Source organism: Vanacampus margaritifer, chromosome 6, assembly GCF_051991255.1.
Source record: "Vanacampus margaritifer isolate UIUO_Vmar chromosome 6, RoL_Vmar_1.0, whole genome shotgun sequence".
Lineage (NCBI taxonomy): Eukaryota > Metazoa > Chordata > Actinopteri > Syngnathiformes > Syngnathidae > Vanacampus > Vanacampus margaritifer.
In genome coordinates, this window is record NC_135437.1 from 28,427,736 (window position 1) to 28,450,955 (window position 23,220).

The following is a 23,220-nucleotide window of genomic DNA, read 5'->3' on the forward strand; positions in this document are numbered from 1 at the left end:
CTCATGAACATATTTTACAACAATAATTCGTAACAAGATGTAATGTTTGGAAAACAACGATGTAACGTTATGATAAAAAGTGGGGGTGACATGAAAATAAACCGTTGCTGAGAGAGAAAAAAAAACTGCGCTGACACAAAAACTCCAAAAATTATGAAAAAAAAAAAAAAAGTCGCAATCTTCCCCCCAAAAATATGTCAAATTTCTTCTTGGATTTTTCAACTATATTCTTATGGTATTCCAAATTAATTTTTGTAATATTTGAACTATTCTTGTAATTTTATATTATTGCAATATTTCAACACATTTTATTCTTGTGAAATTTTAACAATGTAACATTTTTTTGTAATATTTTACATTCTTGGAATTTTTTGTCATTTATCCACTTAATATTTAAACTTGACTCTTTTTCATTTATGCTTGTGATATTTCTTGTAACACTTCATTCTATATTATTCCAAATTTGAGTTTCAATTTGATTGCATAGAAATATAAAAAAGTACAATTACACAGACACATATACATTCATATATATATATATATATATATATATATATATATATATATATATATATATATATACACACACACACACACACACAGTATAAATTCTTGTAATAATAATAATTTTGTAATAATTTATATTGTCATTTTTTTGTCATTTATCCACTTAATATTTAAACTTAACTCTTTTTCATTTATGCTTTATTTCTTGTAACATTTCAACTTCATTCTATATTATTTCATATTTCAAATATAAACTTGATTGCAGAGCACAGAAGTATAAAAAGTACAATCGTATATATAAACGCACGGTATAAATTCTTGTAATATTAGTTTGACTTGGTACAATTAATATTTTGCCAGTTTTCATGTATTTGTACTTTTCCACACGGCCCCGACACGCCACACATACACGTGCACGCATCACACATGACATCACACACTTAACTGCAGCCGTGACAGAGCTGTACGAATATGGAAACGAGTCCACTCCAGTCCATAGCCACCGAAGCACGAAGCATTTGTCATCTTTGTCTGCCTAGCGATAAGGGTTGCAAAATTGCGGGAACTTTGAATGTTGGACGCTTTCCATGGGAATTAACGAGAATAAACATTTCAGGTTGTTACTTTATTCTGTTGACGTGCATTCATTTTGACACGAAACGCTTTGTAATTGCCTTTAGATGCCACACGATGGAAGCAAAGCGCATTCATAGGCAACCTTTTGAGGTTTTCAAAGTCAACGTACTTTATTGATGCCACCAGATGGCGCCAAAATTCAAAAGATTCAACCTTTCCATTGAAGGAACATTTGCAAAATCCCCCATCTTGGCTTCCCATGAAAATTGACCATAAAGCTCCAATGGGTCCGCATTCCCTTTGCAACCCGCTAGCTAGCGCCACAGCAGCTAAAATGGCCCCTTGCGTTGAGGATGGCGACGAGTTTCCCAGCAGAAGTTCGACAACAACAACAACAACAAAAAAAAAATCTGCCGTCCTATAAAACCGACTCCATGTTTTCGCAACGCTCGTGGTCTCCCAGGTTGTATATGAACTGCGTCCGGTCCACCTTGGGAGCCTCCGACAGCGACGGGTAGAAGTCGCCGGGCGCCATGTTGGCCTCGTGGCTCTTGATGTAGGCGTTGTAGTTGCGGCGGAGGCAGTACCAGGTGGTGGTGTAGAGGAGGAAGGCCACCGCCTTGAGGATGATGGCCAGGCTCACGTACAGGCGGCGGTACGACAGGTTGTCGTACAGCAGGCAGGCGCCTTTGTCGCCGCAGTCCGAGCTCCAGAACAGGCACGTGGAGTCGATGCCCGCCCCGAAGATCAGCGGGGGCGGGATGAAGCCTGGGGGAACGCCCGACGGCTTTCGTGACTTTTCATTCATTAGATGCTCACAACCAATTAAGTCAGTTTCAGTCAAAACATACAGAAATTTGCTTTGTGTTGTGAGTAGGGGTGTCAGGAGCTTAAAAAAATAAATAAAAAAATCATAATTAATCGCATTACTTCAATAGTTAACTCACGACTCATCGCAAATTTTATATTTTGTGTTGTTGTCAGGCGATTATATTTTTTAAATTGTAATTAATTCCATGACTTCAATCGTTAACTCACGATTAATAACAAATTTGATATCTGTTCTAAATGTACAATAAAATGTACAATAATATAGTAATAAGTTTTTATACTCTTAACATAAAAGTGTGAACGATATTTTTTTTGATGCATCGATCATAGTATTAAAAAGATTCTAAATCGATTCATAGGTATTCAAATCTTTTTTTTAAAGCTTAAAGTAAAAAAAAAAATAGGGGTGTCAGGCGATTATTAAAAAAAAAAAACATAATTAATCGCATGACTTAAATAGTGAACCCAATTTTTTAACTCAATGTACACATTTTGTTTTCATACTCTTAACATAAGTGAAAAAAAAAGTTGAATAGAAATATGGCTGCATCAGTACAGTACAGTCATTTCATAAAATTTAGTTTAAATTAAAAAGATGTATTGTATTGTAAAAAAATGAGTTTGATATTGATTTGTGTTGAGGTCATTTTTCTGCCACTAGAGGGCATGATTGCATTTTTAAAACGTTGGTGACTAATCTTTAACATTAAGTAACTTGTGAAATTCTGCACATTTTTAAAATTGTAAAACACAACTTGACCCCAGTCTCCACAAATATTTGCATTATGACATTTCTTACTGTTAAAATTTTTGACGCGGCCATGTCTGCCGCGTTAAAACTGGAATTCCCTCAGTACATAAAAAAAAAAATGGTGGCATTAAAGGAACTTTAAATTAACTCAAAAATGAACGCACTCATTTTGACAGTTGTGAGCAAAAATTGGACTTACATCACACTTTCTGCCACTAGATGGCAGCAGCGACCATCACACTTAAAGTACAACTTTTTTTCCCTTTTTTTTTTTTAAATAACCAATCACTGCCACTGGGAAATACCTTGGCTCCTATTGCTTACAAGCATTTGGAAAAAGACTTTTACCATTAATAATATAATATAATAGTATACTATATATAAAAATAAAATATATAAATATATATATATATAAATATTTATAAATAAAAATAAATAAATAATAATAAATTCATATGATAATAATAGAATAAAATGAATGAATAATAAATGTAATGTTATATTATACGGTAGCACTATTTACTTACCCAAGAGCCGAAGCAGAAGAAACAAGACGCCAAGCGCGTAGGATTTGAGCTCGGGGGTGACGGTCCTGATGAGGACGATGACGGAGGGCGTCTGCGCCATCGCGCCCACCAGGCTGCACAAGCAGATGATGCACAGGAAGATGAGGAACGCCTCCTGGCAGCCGGCCGTCGGACATTTGCCCGCCACCGCCGTGGCCAGTTCGCTGTCGGAGGACACGCAAGCGCACCCGCTCAGGTTCTGCGCGCAGGCAAGAAAAACAAACACAATTCCGACATCAATGTCAACGCAAAGTGACTTGCTTTACGCAAACACAATATTTGTCATATATTTATTCTCCCCCCCCTCCAATAAATTGATGTTAAAAAGGAAGAAAATGTATCGGAAAGAAAATATTTGAAGGCAATTCATTTATCTGAAAAAAGTAAATATGTGGTAAATATATATATATTTTTTAAAAATTCAATAAAAATGTATCGAATATACAACATGATATTAAATGTAGAATTAATCATAAAATATATTCAATGATATGAAATCTATTACATTTCAACACATAATACAGTAGAGATTTTTAGATTTTTAACTATGGAATATTATTTAAATTTGAATGAATGTACAAAATATATGATATTTATCATATTACCATATTTATAAGTGTTGAATATTTATATATATATATATATATAAAAAAAAACATTGTTAAATGACATGGTACATTTGAAAAAAAAAAAAAAGATCAATTTAATTTACTGTGTTGTGTTTTCTGTTAAGTTGTTAAAAAAAGTAAATGATTTAAAAAAAAAATATATATATTTTTTTAAAGTATTTTGTGGTACATTGAATTTAAATGTAAATAAAAATTCTATTGTAAAAAACACTTTTCTGCTTAATTATGAGATGAATAGAAATGCCGAGGAGCAAATGAAAAGCGGTTCACGTGTGTAGCGATTGTGACGACTGGGACCTGATCGAGGGTGTGCGTGCATCCGGCGAAGCAGGCCGACAGGTACGTGACGCCGTTGGAGCCGCACACGGGGCTGATGGACGACGTGAAGCAGTTGCACTGATTGATGCACGCCGCTTCCGGCTTCTGGCCCGTCTGCAGCGTACTGAACACACACACACACACACACACACACACATCACACACACTTACTGACAATTGGAGCTGACTTGACTTTATGATAATACTTAAGTGACCATTTAAAAAAAAAATATATATATATATATTGCTCATCGACAGATTTTGCACATTGTTTAAAAAAAATAAATAAATAAATGACGCATTTTGATAAAATAAAAAGAAATCTGCTGCCCAAACAAATTCAAACTAATTTCATTTCAAAAAGAAAAGCTACAATTTGAATTCAGCACTTGGAAGATTTTTCATGTTATGATTCTCATGAAGCGATTCGTACCGACGTGCACACCATCCCGAGAAGCTCCTTTTTTTCTTTTTTCCCCCCCCAACTCGGGAAGGCCACACAAAAATGGTTTGAATAAAATATAAGCCAGCAGCGCCGGCGGTGATGAGCATTTTTATCGACACGCTCGGACTCACCTCCAATAAAAAAAGGCTCAAACCTCGTAAAGGCAATAATCGAACCATTCGTCTTTATTTGTGAGGGGGAAAAAAGTGAGCGAAATAGCAACATGCTGCGCAGTCTGCTTGTGCCGAAAGATGCCAAAAAGGTCAGGAACACAAATACAGAACACCACGATGACACTTTTTAAGAAGAGCGCCAAATAATCATTTGGACTTTGTACATTTGCGGACTTACAAAGAATTGAACATAATTTGACTGCAAGGATGGATTTGATCTTTGGATCAATTTGGTCCTCCTCCAATTACAGCTGGTGGAGTTCATAGAAAATCGTGCAACTTTGGTGTCATTTGAGATCTGAGATCAAGAATATTGCCAATGATCTAGAATTCTTGTACATTCATGTCTTTTTTTTTTTTATTACCCCAATTTGACTGATATTCTGCCTTTTACCATAAACTTCAGCAGGGGATCAAATACAGTCAACCACCATCCTTTATTTGTATTTTTTTGTGGAACCTATATTTAGCTATTTGCTGTCAAATTCAACTATTGAAATACAGTATATTATTTGTTTTAGCCGTTTCCATAACGCCTTTGATTGCCACAAGGTGGCGCCAAAGCTTTGGCTAAGAAGTAGTAAATGGCGTCACAAGTCAGATGACCCGTAATTTATTTGGATGTTAGTGAGAGGTTTATAGCCTGAGTGGTTTGAAATCAATTAAGGGTAATTCAGTGATATTAAATTGTTTTGGGACCACAGTTTGTGCTAACTTTACAGTTGCTTGATTTATTTATTTTTAGGGAGAGCATCAACTTTTTTTTTTTTTTTATTTATCACGACAAGGCTCTGTCCCTATCTACCACTAATACTTTAATATAATTTAAAAAAAAACAATGTTCATTTTGGATGATGTACTTGACATGGATGGCCCTATAAACAGATATAAATTGGAGGAAAGTCTCTTTTTTGGGCTGCTCGATTATGGAAAAAATAATAATGACAATTATTTTGGCAATAATTCAAATCACGATTATTAATTTTTTTGGTACAAAACAAGAAAATGTTTAAGCATTTAAAAATATTAAGACCAATTAAAAAAAAAATTGAAACACTATAATCATGTAAGTTCCTTTTGGACCAAACAGAATGTATAATAATGTATATTTATAGTTATATTTATTAATTTTTTCATGTTAGCAAAAATAAAAAATATTAAGACAAATAAAATTCTTTGAAACCATTCCTTTTGGATGAAACTAAATTAATTAAATTTGTTACATTAAAATAAAAAAGGCGCAAATGTATACATTTAAATAACTCAAAAATGAGTATTAATAATCTTTTTTATGATGATGCTGATTTTGTAATTGCGGAGTGTAATAATTGAAATTGGAATTGAGTTTTTTGATTAATTGCACAGCCTTGGCGGAATGGCTGACATTCAGGAGAACGTGTTGATTAACAATTGAACAAATAAAGAATTATTAATGATGATGTTTTTGCGTGTCCTTACTTGTTGCCGTACATGACGGTGACGCCCGCCACGGCGCCCGTGTCGCAGCCCAGGAAGAGGAAGGAGACGTAGCAGGCGGTGGAGATCAGGTTGACCATCATGGCCATGCGGATGGCCCCCAGCGCCGACAGGTTGAGCTTCTTCACCAGCAGGCCCCCCATGAAGATCCCCAGGCAGGCGCAGGGGATGGCCGTCATACCTGCCCACGGAAAACGCCGCCGTTCACACGTTTGATGACACGTTTGATGACACTTTTGGCCGCATGCGATTATTTGTGCAGACCTAGCAGCTGATTGGCCGAGGTGGTGGTGAGGTTGAACTGCTGCTCCAAGTATTTGGCCAAAAAGGCGGCAAAGCCGGCCACCACCGCGATTTCCATGCAGGCGGCCAGGATGATGCAGGTGAACACCGGATTGGACAGCAGGTGCTTGGTCACCTTGGGGATCACTGCGGGACAAAGACGCCGGCAGTCACAGGTGGGCTCCTTTCGTGAGCAAGATCATGTGACCAAACATGGAAACAGCCTTAGCGGGATTCCAGTGCATGCCACAAAAACAACTAATGATGACATCATTGTTTTAAACCTCACAGTAGCTAAAAAAAATATATAAAAAGCTTTATGGCTGCCGTCTTTGGACAAAAATAAAATACATGTTATACATTTTTAAAACAAAAAAACAAAATATGAGGCGATTAAAATTTGTAATTGTAATTAATCGCATGACTTCAACAATTAACTCATGATTAATCGCAAATTTTATATCTGTTCTAAATGATACAACGTACAATAAAATGTTTGTGTCCATACTCGTTAACATCAAAGCGGATTTTTTTTTTAAACTAATAGAAATATGGCTGCATCTTTCAGTCAGTGATACAGTCATTTCATAAGAATTCATAAAATTTAGTTAAAATTAAAATATCCTGTACTATAAAAAAAAAAGAGTGATATTGATTGTGTTGAGGTCATTATTCTGCCACTAGATGGCATAATTGCATTTGCAAGACAGTGGTGACAGCTCAGTGCATTTTTCTTTTCATATTAAGAGCTATCTAAGCTTTAACATGAAGTAACTTTTTTTTTTATTGTAAAATACAACTTGACCCCAGTCTCCACAATTACATGCATTATTAATACATTTATTAAAGCTAAATTTTGACGTGGACGCGTCTGCTGCGTTGCGACTGGAATTCCCCCGGGACAAGTAAGGGGCAGTCATTAATCGCGTGTTAAATTTTTTTTAGGCGTTACAGAAACTTTAAATCAACTCAAAATTAACACACTAATTTTGACACCCCTAGATATGATGTATACAAAAAAAAAAAGGCTAAACCTTGGCGATTGTCATTGTCAAGACTGCAGATGTTAAAAGTTCCCACGGGTGCGACGTCACGTTCCCCGTCGCCACTCACTGGAGCGAGGAGGAAGTACTTTCGCAAGTTTGGTCAAATGCAGAAGTCGGTGACGCATATTGCGTGACGTCGTGCGCAACTCAATGAAGGACATCATGCGGGCATCCTTTGCTTTCGGTTTCATTGACGTTTGTTTAAAAGCGAGCATGTCCTATCTTCATGTTTAGATCTACGCCAGGTAGCAAACGTAAGCAATGTCGCAGGTGAGACGTGAACTGCATTTCCTGTGATAAAGGCGCGCTTGATTTAAAACCAAGATGTGGATTGGGTAACAACTCGATAGGGGAGAGTTGTTTTTAGTTTTTTTTGTTTTTAGTTTTTCAGATTTTTTTTCTGTTTTACTGCATTTTTATTGTCATTAAAAAATATATAAAAATATATAGTTTAATATAATCTAAATTAAAAACAAATATTCCGGAAAACAAGGAGTGGATTATTCTTTTCTGAATAATCCCCCCTTTGTTTTCCGGAATATTTTTTTATGGGGAAAAACTACTCAGAAAAATAAAATAAAAAATAAGAAACGGGGATTTTTCTTTTTCAAAAAACAAGAAAAAATTATTCAGAAAAAATTAATTTTTCCTACTGTTTTTGTGAATAGATTTGTTCAGTTTTTTTTAAATTTAGAATAGTTTTATTGCTTTTTTTCTGTCATAAAAAAAATCCCGAAAACAGAAGAGGAAATTATTCAGAAAAACATAAGGAAAAATTATTCAGAAAAACATGGAAAAAAATATTTCTAAAAACGCGGAAAAGAACAATAAATAAATAAAAAACTGAAAAAAATGTGGTGCTGTTTTTCTGAGTAATTTTTCCTCCTGTTTTTCTAAATATTGCCCCCTGTACTTTTTATACGCAAACAAATACGATGTAAAAATGTGAATATCTACGGTACAGTTAAGGGTTAACCAGAGTTTTTTTATTATTCATTTACCATCAGTGTTTATTTCTTTTGTATATATATATTTTTTAGCAGCAGTGAAAAAAAAAAAACACATCAAAACTGTCTGGAAGTGGTTAGAATGAAAATGTACTGTCTAAACTATTTGAAGTGAATCGTGTGCTGCGGAAAGCTCACTCACCCCGGAGTTGCTGGAAGCAGGTGGCGCCGTTGGCCCGCTCGTGGTTGCCGACGGCGCCGTTGCTGGCCTTGGGAGCCTCCGAGGACGGACTGAGCGGAGCGGGAGGAAGCATGGCCTGCTCGCTGTCCGGACCCTCCTCCCGGTCCTTGGTGGGCAACGACTGAGGGAAGCCGAACATCAGCAGCGCCGAGCAGAAGAGCAAAGCGCCGCACAGGAGGAAGCCCGCCCACCAGGCGCCGATCCAGCGCGGGTCTTCCGGGGTGATGCCGAGCTTATCTGCCGGGACGTCACATCCGGTACATACCACGACACGTACAGCAAACAAGCGCGTGCGTGTGGAATGAGGCGACTCACCCGTGTCAATGAAGATGGCGTCCACGTAGAATTTGGTGCAGACGGAGCCCAGGATGAAGCCACAGGCGGGTCCGAACACCAGCGTGGAAAAGAGGATCCCTGCACAAACGCTATGGCGTCACTTCCGGGTGACAATAAACACCCACACTACATCTTACGCTCCTCAACGGTGCACGTCGTGTTTGAGAGCGCAAAGGTTAAAAGCTTGCGAAAACGGCAGAATTGACCCAAGTGTGTACGACGTCATCCACGTACGCCGCTGCCGTCGTTGCTATGGCGTCGGCAAAAATTGCGGCAGCGCTCGTCGTCGTGGCAATTTTGCCACTTATCAAAAACTGCAGTCAATGGCAGCTATGATGCCTGATTTGTGAAGCATTTACTGGCAGCCAGGGGCGGAGCCAGACATTTTTCATTGGGGTGGCCATAAGTTCATACCCGAAATGTCTACATAAGTGCTTGTTAACCATGCAGCCAAAGCGTCCGCATGCCGACCTTGGGCTGCGAGCGCCGACTCGTGGGCTGCATTCAGTAATAGGTTATGAATTCAATGCATTGGAGATGTTACAATTGTCAACCAGTTGCTCAGTTACACTTGGTGGCAACAAGACAAATGGCAGTTACTGACCTGCACACAATAAGTAGAAAAGGAAACTATGTTGATGCCTTACCTCACTAAAAAAAACAACTTTTTTTCCCCCATTGTTTTTCCTGTGGTAAAATCTATTACCTGTAGTTATTTTTGTGTTAGCAAACAAGACTGTAGACTCTTGAGTTTAATTTGATGCAAGATATTGTTTCAGCTTTTTTATAAGTGGATTTGATTCCATAATTGAATACAATCATAGTATCAGAATACAAGAAGAAATACAGGTTAAAAACAACAACCTTGCTTTCTTTTTATTATATTGTTTTCTGTATTTTTATTGTGTCCTTTTAAAATATCATAATATTGATACATCAAATTTCTGCTTTTTTTGTGTCTGATTTGACACATTTACTTGTTCAAAACACTGAACATTAAACATACGAATAAAATTGCAAAAACAAGTAAATGATGCCTTTTCATGGACTAACTAATGTAGGCTGACATTCACATCGGCAACACGACAACTGTGTCCAAAAAACACACCAGCAGATTGTTGATTTTTATTAAAAAGAATATTGTAGGCTTATAATAATCAATTTGACATTTTGTTCGGCGCACGAATTGCCACCGAACGTCGCCATTTCCCCGCGACATGCAAATCCGCAATGAATTGCGGGTAAAACAGGGTTTTTCTGCGGGTGCTCGGGTTCCCACCCACATTCCAAAGACATGCATGGCAGGTTCAAATTGTCCACAGGTGTGATTGTGAGTGTTTGTCGCAACCAGTTGACGGTGTGCCCCGCCTACTGCTCGAAGCCAGCTGGGATCCACCCGCCCCCCCACCATGACCCTTGTAGTTGTATTATTATTCTACGTACAATATATATTTTTTTTTTAAGTGCACGCAGCAGAAGGTACACAATGAATTCTTCCAATGTATTTCAATTGTATGTTTTTCTATAGTACAATACTGTGGAGTGCTCCTTTGATCCGATTCTTACTACGTGTTACAGCGAGAGAACGTCAAGCTCCACTGCAAGTCCTTCTCCAAACCCGGTTAACGTTTAAAACTTGAGCGCATTGTTTCAGTAGGACTCGCTTCCGTCGGGTTAATTCCATTTTCTTCTTGCCCTGATGGTCAGATGTCAGCGACCGGCGGTCGCGAGAGCATCCGGCACGCAGACGGCCTTCCTTCGTGACCACTCATATGAGCAGCCATCATTGAATTAGCTTCAGAATCAAATCCTGCCACTTCCTCTGCCGGTCCAGCGTGATGCGTGGCGGCCCTCTCGTTTTTGGCTGCACGCCACAAAGATGCTCACTTGCCAGGAGCGGCCATTACATCACATGCAGTTGATGTTGCAAGTCAAGTCGACACACTCCCTCATTCAACTATTCTTTCTCAAAAAAAGAAAAGGAAACTCATGTTTTTCCTGATAAGAAGGACAGTTCAAGGGAAACCAACCGTCATTTATAAATATGACACAGGTTGAAAATATTTGGCTTTCCTACGGAGCCTTTCTGGTGCCAGGGTATGAATTTTTCTTTTTTCTTTGTGCTAATGTGTGCCCAGTTTACTAATCTGTACCTACAGTTTAGCAATCTGTTCCCACAGTTTAGTAATCTGTTCCCACAGTTTAGCAATCTGTTCCCACAGTTTAGTAATCTGTTCCCACAGTTTACTAAACTGTACCCACAATTTACAGATTAGTTTAGCAATCTGTTCCCACAGTTTAGTAATCTGTTCCCACAGTTTACTAAACTGTACCCACAATTTACAGATTAGTTTAGTAATCTGTTCCCCCAGTTTACTAATCTGTACACACAGTTTAGTAAACTGTACCCATAATTTACAGATTATTTAACTGTGGGAACAGATTATTAAACTGTGGGAACAGATTACTAAATCTTGGGTACAGATTAGCAAAAAAAATAAAATAAAAAATTGTACCCTGGCACCAGAGGGGCTCCATACTTTCCACTGTAAAATGCAACAGGAGCTAGGAAGTTCCCATTTGGTCAGATTTTTTTTGGGGTGTAAAATTATTTACATAAATGTAATAGAATACAATTGAGGAGTATTTTCACGGTCTCATCTACATGACTTCACATGTAGTTGAAACTTGTGGTTTAACAGGGAGGTTAACACAGAAATGACACCCACAGAGGAAATAAAAAGGCCTCTTCCTTTTTGCTAACCGTCAAGAGTTTCAGAAGGGGAAGAAGAGAAAAGCACCCCAAACAAACGCAAGAACATACTCATAAATTAACTGCCACCCACTGAGGACAGCCAAGTTGCTGTATGACTCGATCAAGCGCTTCCTTGGCAACAATTATCACCTCAGTTTGAGGTCAAGTGGTGACGTGTAGAAAATTCAAGAGACAATGAACGTCCAAATGAAAAGTTTGCGGTCTCCAACATGAGAACGTTTTGCGGCAGTGTGAGATTTGGCTATCAGAGATGTTAAGTTGTCCACATCAGATGATCAGAAACTTTTGACACCAGGATATTCACACGCAACTCATTTGCTCCCAAAAACGTATGAATACGTTCTATTTTAAATGTTTTAAGTGTCTTAAAGACGTATTTATAAGGTTGTTGTTTTTTTTGAAATGCTAGAGCATACAGAAAGAAGGCTTTGATGCAGCTTCTCTACTCTCAAAGAACGGTTGAAGAAATGGTAGTTATTACATAAACGGCCAGCAGATGGCAGCAGAGCAAAAGAGATCAACCAGGGCCATGTTGCAAAACAAAAGCTCTTTTACTCACAATTCTAAATAGATTTGTGAATAATCATGAAATTTAGCTATAATTCTAATGCTAATTGCTACAAAATAGAAACATATAGAAATATACTTTTTTTTCCTGATCAAAGAAGAGACTCTAATCTTTCTTTTGGTAGGTTCCATGTTTTTATAACAATAGAACACAATAATCTGTGGACCTTGCAAAATCAGTCAAACAGCCGGGAGTGAAGGGGGTTGCTTCAGTGAAAATGGCTGGGAGTGAATGACTTAAAGAGAGTCACTGTGATCTTTACGTTGCACGTGTAAATGAAAACACAAATTGCACTCATTTAAAAAAGAAGAAGAAGAAATTTCAGATTGCAACAAGATCATGAGTAATTGTGAATATTTTTGAAATGGTCTTATAATTATTTGCAACCAAAATTAGTGGAAAAAACTTAGCAACATATTTCATTTTTTTCATGATAGGATTAAAAATGAAAACTTGGGCTAACTAAGCACGTTAATGCCGCGTGAAGGACAAAACATTTGCAATGCACAACTGCGGCAAAATCCATTTTGCCCGTGCAGCGGTCCCGTTACCAGATCAGCGCAAAACACACTCATTTGTTCATGTTGCAGTTCACCGTAACGCTTCAGGATTCTGTAAATGATCCTCCTGGGGGGACGAACATCAGACGTAATTCAATAACAGAGATCTGCGCTTGTGTTTTTGCCTCCGTCTAATTTGTTTTCGAGACCAATTGAACAAGACTGGGAAAGTGCGCGCCCATGAGGCTTTTCCTTTCCGGATTTTAAATACCACACAGACGCAGGCACTATTGTTTCAAACTAACAGGAATGTCCACAGGCAAATTTTCTGTCTCATGAGTCATGACGTTTAATACGTATCAAAAGACACAACGGAAAATTCCAGACCTACTACATAGTAAAGTTTATTGGAATGCCACTCCAAGCTCTGAGAATAGATAGGGGGAAGATTTCTCTAAAAACTAGAGATGTGGTTGTTTCAGAGCCGATACCGATTATTAGTAGTCAAGGACACCAATAACCAATATTTGGAGCTGATATTCATTTCCACTAAAAAGGAAAATATTGGCATCAAAATTTCACAAAAAATTACAAACTCCAGCTCTTAAACATGTTGAATTGTTAAGCATGTATTTATTGAGCAACTTTTAGGATTCGTAAATATTGGGAGTAAAAAAAAAAAAAAAACTTAAGTCAATTGACAAAAAGTTCAGGGACCTCCCAAGGGCATGTCTTCAAAAGTCAAATAAACACTTAAACAAGTAAATAGCTCCTTATTGTTTTCTACAGTAAATAACGTTTTCCTAAATTTCAAAATATCTTTCAGTTTGAGTATTAAATGCATGAATGAATTAATTTCAAACAAAAACAAAATGTGCAGCGTTCCCAGGGTCAGCAACGTCTATTACGACGTTAACTGAAATTTTACATAAATACTTTCCTGAAGTTGACACATTTTTAAATTGATATATTATCGGCTGTATTATCCTTTCAAAAGGCCGATGCCGATATTCGTCAAAATGCTGAATATCGACCCGACCGATGATCGGTCTATCCCTACTACAAACATTTCAACCAGGGCGCTCAGTCCTGAGTTGTTTACCGCATAAAGATGTAAAAAGCATGAAATCAAAGCTTGAATTTTGATTTTTTTGTCTGCTATTCATCTTGTGATCTGAAACCCAAATGTCTTCAGCATACAACAAAAACAAAGGATCCACCTTGCCGTCCCAATACTTTTGGAGTACTTTCCCAATACTTTTGCTAAAAGCCAGTGAAAATTCCATCAAAATGGAAAGCGCCAGTGAACTATTGTGCATTTTCAAAAAGTCCCAAAGTTTGGCTACTTGGGCAGGAAAAGTCCCAGTGATTGAAAAATCAAGTGCATTATGTCTGCTCCGTCCAGCCGCAGTTCATTTGGTGTTTTCACTGTACAAAGCCAATTCCTTCATCTGGTCCAATAATCCTGCTCAATTTGTCTGGGTAATCCCCCGAGTGAAACAAACCCGGTGGCCTGGGCCACTTTCACAAGGGCCCACACCGAAACCAGGGGGCCGGCTTTCTCGCTCGCCCCCCAAAGATGAAGAGCAGCGTAGCGCCGAAATGTCAAAAGGACTCCAAACTGGATGCCGCGACAAAGAGGAGTCTGACGCCGTTGTCCAAAAAACGGCTGTGTTGTGTCTGCAAAAGATAAATAGCTTTCAAACAAAAGGCCATTTCTTCCGCCTCCACCCTCACACGAGGTTCAGAACTTGAGAGAAACGAGAGCAGGATTGGATGACCACACACTTGACAGTTACAGAAAAAAACGAAACCTAAAGAAAAAAGTCACTCAAACTGAACTTCCTGTTTTTAAAATCACATTTAATCAGCTGGATTTCCTCCCTGTTTAGCTAAGCTAGCCAGCTAGTTTTTGGTTTGAGCATGCTAGTGAGTTCAAATTGTAGCTCTCTACTAGACGAGCTAGCACAGCTAATTACAACACCTCCGCAAAATGAGCTCATGAGCCGAACACTGAACAGACCACAAAGCGAGCGTGACGGTAAAAACAGGGCGTCGCTTGCAATTACACGATGACTTCATGGTTATGCAAGCGCTCGCACGGGAAAAAGCAGGTGAAATGTCCTGCGAAGGTCCCGGTGTGGAGGTGTCAAGTCGATATGGATGAGACGCGCGTGGGATTAATGGCTGATCGCTGATCCACGAGGATGCGCTGAAGGCATTAGACGGCAGCTTTCACTTGGGATGTGAATTCAAACTTGTGCCGAGCCCATTTGAGCTTCCATGTCACTCATTCAGGGAGAATGTGTTTCTTTTTTTACCTTCTTCTTCTTCTTGTCGCCAAGAAGTTTTGAACATGTTTGATTTCTTGGCAACAATAAAAAGCAGTTTGTGATCATGAAAGTTGTTTGTGAACATCTGCTGATTTTGTAATTGTGTGTAATCATTAAAATTGTAGTTGAATTTCAATGAATTGCACAGCCCTACTTTAAAGCAGCAGATATTTGAATACAAACACAAATGTAGACAAGCAGTAACACTACTCAGTCATATTTTTTATCTGCGAGAAATTATGAAAATTATTAAGATTAATGAAGCTAACAGTCACTTTGTTGTTGAACTTTTCTTTTTTTATTACCAGTATGTCTGTCTGTCTTATACTGCCTATTTACATTCTGTTTAATTATATTATGACGATCTGCTATTATTATGCACTTTGTACTGTAAAGTTGTATTTTTCTTATTTAAAAAAAAAAACGTGCCTCAACATTTTTGTTGATTTTATGAGAAGCTAGAACAGATTAAGGGACTTGTCTTTTGTTGCAATGGGGGAAGATGATTTGAGGAACAAGTGTTTTGAGTTGCAAAGTACAAGCATGGCCAACCAATGCATTTTGAATTAATTGAATTGAATTATTTATAGATTAATTTAGAATTACGGCACGGTGGTTGACTGGTTAGCACGTCCGCCTCCCAGTGCAGAGGACGTGAGATCGAGTCCAGGCTTCGGCCTTCCTGGGCGGAGTTTGCATGTTCTCCCCGTGCTTGCGTGGGTTTTCTCCGGGTACTCCGGTTTCCTCCCACGTTCCAAAAACATGCATGGCAGGTTGATTGGACACTCCAAATTGTCCATAGGTGTGATTGTGAGTGTGGTTGTTCGTCTCTGTGTGCCCTGCGATTGGCTGGCAACCAGTTCAGGGTGTACCCCGCCTACTGCCCGAAGCCAGCTGGGATAGGCTCCAGCAACCCCCGCGACCCTTGTGAGGACAAGCGGTGAAGAAAATGGATGGATGGATGGAATTTTGAATTATTGCAAATGCGATTACAATAGTTCAAAATTACATTTCTAATAGAATTACTGTTATATATTTTCCGATTTGCATTTTTTCTCTCCTTCAAAATGCATGCAGTAGTCCACCAAATATTGTGTTGTTTGGCGGTCAAATTGTAGAAGGACGTGAGCGGCGCTTTCTTGTTGGGGAAACCTAATCCTCTCAAGCACGACATAAAAATAAATCATTGCGTTCCTCGTCTGCTGCCTCCTATAGTGACGCCGTTGATTATGCACAGCCGTGACCTAAATAAGCTTAAAGTCGGCTCAACTCACATTCAAAGGCCATTTCACCACCAGCACACTCAGAAACTTCCGCTCGCATCAAATCAAGCAAAATTTGGCAAATGAAGCCTTCGGGAAACTTCCTGCTGGAATCTCATCTCACCCAAACAAACAGCAGACATGTTTGCACTTTCTCTCATGACATGTGGTTGCGAAATAAAAAAAGAAAGAAGTGCAGTTTTACGGACGTGTTAAGTGTTGTGACCTGGCAGGATGAGCGGCAGGGTTAGAGCAAGAGTTTGGTGATTGGTCGCCGTGGCAATTTTGTCAATGACTAAAACCAAAACAACACAATGACGAAAATTCACAAAATCCAATCGGAAGAAGGAAGGAAATTGTTCACGGCACTTTATTTAATGTTCAAACATGTTTACATTCATTGCGCAACTGTAAGATTAACTCATTCACTGCCATTGACGGCTATAAACGTCAAAAATTCATTTGAACTATTTCCATTAGTTTAATTTTTTTTTCCACTTTTGTTAACAAGAATATGAAAACCTAAGGAAAAAAATCTTTATTGTGCATTTAGAACAGATGTAAAATTTGTGATTAATTGTGAGTTAACTAGTGAAGTCATGCGATTAATTACAATGAAAAATTGTAATCGCCTGACAAGATGATTATTAAAAATTAGGGGCGTCAGGCGATTACAATTTTTTATCGTAAATAATCACATGACTTCAATAGTTAACTCACGATTAACCACAAGTTTTATATCCGTTTTAAATGTGCAATAAAAAAAAATCTAGGTTTTTATACTCTTGTTAACAAAAGTAGAAAAACATGTTAGACTAATAGAAAAATTAAAAAGATTTTTTGACGTTTATAACCGTCAATGGCAGTGAATGAGTTAATCTCAGGTAATTATGCACTTTTTTTTATTTGGATGGAAACTAAGTTTTAAGACGGCATATTACTGTCATTTCAACATGTTTCATTGACACAAAGTTTAATAAAGACACCTTTGTGTTAAATGTGTCTTGCGTGTTAAACTACAGTTACAAATACGTGTGTTATAACTTTTTGAATAAAAGTTTAAATCTATGCTGAAGGAAAATATCGACTAAATTGTCAATTTAGTTGACTAAAATTACTCTTCATTTTCGGAGACTAAAATTGGATTAAAACTAAAATACAATCAGATGACTAAATGATGACAAAAACTTTACTAAATTAAAATTTCTTGTCAAAATGAACACTGGATGAAGCAAATATATAATCCTGAGTGAAAGAGCTCTGAAATTTCAAAAACAATTTCAAACATAAAACAGAAGGTGCCGCGAGTTCCAGGGTCAACAGCATCCTTTATAAAATTAACTGAAAATGTCAATAAATAAGTTTAAAATTGATGATTCTTCAAAGAGGTTGATGCCGATTTCATCAAAATGCTGAATTATCCGTGCCGATAATCGGCCCGGGTGATAATCAGTCTATCCCTACAGTAGAGTGATTTAAAAAAAAAAAAGGTATTCTAATGTACATAAAGTCACTTATATTGTCTGAAACAAAATAATATTAACTTAGAAAAAAAAGAAGTGTAGCTTGAAAAGCGTGCCGTGCCAGACAGATCCTCTGTCCTTTTGTATAATTCAGAAGCCGCGACAGCCAAGCTGCCACATCTCATGACGCTTTGGATGACAATGAAAAGAAAACTCACTTAAGTTAAATGCACTTCTATATAGTATGAGGACACAAAAAAAAAAAAAAACGCACTGAGGGAAATAAATGTGAGAGTGCATGAGAGAGCGATCGTTAAGCCCTGCTGTGAAAAAAAATAAAAAATAAAATAAAATATATATATATATATATATATATATTTTTTTTTTAAACGCACATTCCATACTGACAAACTGTAAAAAGTGCCTACATCTTACACTGTGAAAAAGAACGGTTTAAATCAACGAGCCCTTTAGATCAAATAAAAACCAGGAATGCTTATTTAAAGAGCATATTGTATGAATTTAAAGCCAATCAATAAATAAGACATGACCTGCATACTCTTGAATGATTGTGTTGGAACGGGCATTTATTTGCTCATTATGAAGACGACGGGTGCAGTGAAACTGAACTGGAGCATTATGCAAATGAGCGCCGCCACCATCGCCACCTACAAAGACATTTTTCTACGGCGACATTTGGCCACGTCACGGGAGCAAATGCTGAGTCAGCACAGGCCAGTTAGCAGCCTGATTAACACAAACACCCACGTTTCATATCTTTACACTTCAATCCTTAGATGGCTGCTAAATTACAATTTCAATGATGCAGATTGAGAACAACTAAATATGTGATACTTTCGTATTGAACAGCATTTTCTTTTGGCAGAACAAAATTGCTTACTTGTGAGTTGCGGCCGACCTGTGATCTGCTTTTACGCCATATAGGCCAATACCATTAGGCTACTTTAATCTTTTGAGTCCAATTAACCTTGTGTCAGGAAGACCTAAGAGTACTAATCGACCTAAATCAATTGCGTTTTTAGAAGCACATACAGTTTGGGCTGTAAAAGTAACCCCCCACCCCAGGTCAGTAACTGCAACAAGTGAAATTTCACCGTCTGTTTGCTGGCTGGGGGGCCGGGGCCGGGGCCGAGCGACACACTGTACGCATTGTTGGGCGGCTGCGTGCTAAGTGCAGACGCAGCAGACGCAGCAGACGCCGCAGCTGCTCCAACGACGAGCACAAACACACACAGAGCGGGTTTGCGACGGCAAGCAGCTGCTAACAGCTTCTTCGGCGAGTGCTGACGACTAATTGTCAGGCTTGAGCAGACACCAGACGACTGCCAGCAGTATGAGAAGACAGCTCCAGGATTAGCTAAAATAGCAAGGCGGGAGAATAAAATTCGCAAGTAGCAAAATGACAACTACACGTTAAAATATGTTTTTTTTTTAAATAATTTATATACCATTAATAATTCCTTAGCTAGCTTATCTCAACACTTGCATGATAATCAATTCCCCCCCCCCCCTTTGGTAGTTAGTTAATTAGAGCAGTTTAATCTTGATTAGGCATGTTTTGGAAACCTACGCTTAAGACCAATGCTAATCGTCAGATGAAGGGAAACGTAACACGTTAGAATTCGTCCACAAGTTGACTCATTTCACAATGAAGTGTTATTAGTAGTGATTGGAGGTTGTTTATGTCCACTGAGGTTGACATCACATGAACTATTTGGATTATCTGTATATTGTAATTATGACCTCAGCTAATTAGTACAACGGCGTATTAGGGCCACGTATAAATAGATATATATTTTTTTAGAGGGTGGGGGCAATAGTCCAAGAAGAAAAAAAACTCGCAAATTTGCCACTTTATAAAGTCACAAATTGGCCACTTTAATGGCCAATTTGCGAGAGAAAAAAACGTGTAAATTTGTGACTATATAAAGTGGCAAATTTGTGGGAAAAAAGTCAGAAACTTACGAGAAATAGACGTAGCGTAGCTATAGTCTAATGTGAGGATTCATTGTTGGTTAATGGGACACTGCAGGATGAACACGGATTCATTCTTAATTTAAACTTGACTCGTCATAAACGGCAGTTAGAGTGACAACACTTCCTGATCCCCTACCAGCTGACTAACACTAACCAATCAGAAGCTCGCATACTTTAGGTAAATGCAAGTGAATGACGGAAGGCAGCAGATTTGACCCATCAATTTAGCTACTTGTACAAAAAAAAAAAAAAAAAAAAAGTATGAATGTGTAAATAATAATTCTGGGGGGGAAAATGTACAAGTAAATATATATTTAAACAAAATTAACTTAAAACCCGACCGAAAAGTATTGGCACAAACATCCGAGTAGTATGCTATGTGTATTTCTCTTAATTTTTTTTCGCGCAAATCTGCCACTTTATAAAGTCGCAAATTTGCCACTTTATAAATTTGCAAATGTACGAGTTTTTTCTTTTGAAAATGTGCCACTTTTTCTCTGAATATTGCCCCCACGATCTAAAAATATATATATTTATACGAGGCCCTAATACGCACTTGTAAACATTTAAAATAAAATGACTGGCCAAGTCTATTTCTTTATCACTGCTGTTATGTACGAAACACAACAATATTGTGGGGGGGGTTTCCAATTAGTTTTTCAGTTTTGTTTCATAAATATATTTATTTATATAATTATATATATTTTTTTATACAGTATTGTGAGCTTTTTTAATATCACTAATCTCCTCACAATATTATCATATTGTGAGGTTCATATCGTAACGTGATGTCTGGAAATCGTTACATCGCCAGTTGCTAAGATAAGTATCAATGAAATTTGTCCGTCAACTAAATGGATCGAATGTGCGTCTTAAACCCGGAAGAGCCCTTTTACTCCACAGAACCAGACTGACTTTGTCAGAGCCGCTGCCAACCTCAAAGTTGACCGACGGAGTTCATCAAAAACAACCGCGCATGTATTGATCAGAGTGCATTTAATGAGATGCATCGTCTACTGCATTGTGCCGCATCGCTGATGTGGGCATCTTGTGCCGTAATCCGTGAAGCAACCACAGTGGTTTCCAAGCGGTGAGGCGTGTCGGTATTAGCAATGGGTGCATCTCAAGCAGATAGTAAAACAATCCCAAAAATGGCTTGCTGATGCCGCAGTGCTTACGAGCTCTCTCCTCCCACCTCTTATCCGCATGCTCCGCCCCCCAATGGATGACAAAAATCCTGTTTTAATCAGCAGTGTCGGAGCCTGACCTATATTGCCTTGAGAAAGCCGCATGGTGGCCGAGGTTGGCTGATGAAGGAGAAAAGGTGCCACTGGCACGCTTTGGCCCAAATACTTGCCACCGTGCAGCACCAGGCCACCTGGAGCTCCACTTTCTGGCTTCTGGCTAATCAGCCTTGCTGCTGCTGCTGCTGCTGCTGCTGCTACGGAGATGGCAACATAGAGGCGGGGAAAACATCATGGAAATGTCAGGAAGAAGTGACAGCCACTTTGGCCCCCGTCAGAAATCAATGCAACTTTTAAAAAAATGGGAGGTCATGATGGTCGACGACAGGTTTTTCTCTTCCACCTCAGATCATTAAAAGCAAAACATAAACTGATTAATTGAACGGATTCCAACAATGCAGCCACAACTTTATCAAACAACATTTCAAACCTCCAAAGCAACAGCTTTGTAGGTTGTAAGCCATGTAAGCTAACGCGTTTATTTGTATATCCTAGGACTCCTAGAGTTGTACAATTTGGAATTCGGCCAACATCTATTCATCTATTCCCCGTTGCGCTAGACGACGTTATATTTCGAGTGCATCTGATTTCATTAACTCATTCACTCCCAGCCATTTTCACTGAAGCAGCCCCCTTCGCTCCCGGCTGTTTTAATGGATTTGACCAAAATAAAGATTAGAGTCTCTTCTTTCATTAGGGAAAAAAATGGTGTCTATGTATCTGTTTCCGTTTTGCAGCAATTAGCATGAGAATATAGCTACCAGTATTCAGTGTTGGTCAAGACACTGTCAAAAAGAGCTTGTTGCAACATGGCCCTGGCTGATCTCTTATACCCTGCTGCCACCTGCTGGCCGTTTTTGTAATGACTACCATTGCTTTAAGCCACCTCTTCATGTCAGAAGCTGCATCAAAGCCTCGCTCTTGCATAAAAAAAAAATAGAGAAAACGTATAAATACGTTTTTGGGAGTGAAGGACAAAGTATCAAGAAACTTATTGACAGGTTTTGGGGTTTGGAGGAGTTAAATACGACAAGTTTGGCAATAATCGCATGTTCGCCACCGAAAAGAAACCGATCATTGAGTGTCATGTGCATTACATTTCAACAGTAAAGAGATCATATTTTGTCTTAAATGAATGTGATAACTTCATTATTTTTTATGAACAATTAATATATTTAAAAACTAATTTAGCCATCTTATGTCGACGGAAGATGACATCACCCGTTCTCAGGAAACAGGTAACGACCAATCATGGCTCAGTTTGCTGACCAAACCCAGAAAACAGGTGAGCTGTGAACGATTTCCTCAGCGCCTTCACCTTCAGTCGGCAGCAAGTGGACATTTTTCTTTTTAAAGATATTTATTTGTACATGAAAAATAATGACGTTATCAAAAAAATTCTGGACAAAATATCCACTTTTCACGGCTGAAAATGGCTCAATGTGTCAAGTATCCCTTTAAACAGACATCATTACAGCTATGCGCTAGTTGCTAACTCCTTCTTGCTACATTGTTTATCATCCTCAGGTAAAAACCAGTGAGGGTTGCTAGGCAAACTCAGCATGCGGCTTATGGCACGGCCCGGAAAAACCCATTTAGGATCTAATCCTTCAAGATGACATTAACATGCGCCGAGTTTAAGTAGCTTATACAAGCGCCCGGCTGCAGTGGCTGTTTGGAGTCGGATCGTTTCAGCAGGAATGATGAAAAGTCTCTTGAGAACCTTTTGTCAATGTGACGACGACCGCCACCGAGCCCTCATAACAACGCAAGGGGCTAAATTTATCCCGAGTGGAAATTGTGAGATGTATCATCATTAAAAGGCTTTCATTTGTAGCTTTGAAGAAATGTTCAGTCGCGACGGTGAATAGCAGCAAGTTGGCAAGGAAAAAAAAAAAAAAACTCCAGGTAAGAGGCACTTATCGTGTCTGGAGTCACAACAAAGGCCTGCT

At 38.4% G+C, this 23,220-nt stretch overlaps 1 protein-coding gene across 2 annotated transcripts in view; it reads right to left on the bottom strand.

The window, feature by feature from the left end:
* Positions 1–811: 811 nt before the first annotated feature.
* slco3a1a (solute carrier organic anion transporter family member 3A1a) overlaps positions 812–23,220 on the bottom strand; it is a 50,381-nt gene continuing 27,972 nt past the window's right edge. For both annotated transcript variants that reach the window (XM_077567575.1, XM_077567574.1), the window contains exons 3-9: positions 9,104–9,202; positions 8,750–9,025; positions 6,537–6,701; positions 6,255–6,453; positions 4,158–4,302; positions 3,193–3,430; positions 812–1,851 (exon numbers count right to left, since the gene is read on the bottom strand). In XM_077567575.1, the coding sequence (XP_077423701.1) occupies positions 1,502–1,851; positions 3,193–3,430; positions 4,158–4,302; positions 6,255–6,453; positions 6,537–6,701; positions 8,750–9,025; positions 9,104–9,202 (1,472 nt within the window). In that variant the 3' untranslated portion in view covers positions 812–1,501. The remainder of the gene's footprint in view (positions 1,852–3,192; positions 3,431–4,157; positions 4,303–6,254; positions 6,454–6,536; positions 6,702–8,749; positions 9,026–9,103; positions 9,203–23,220) is intronic.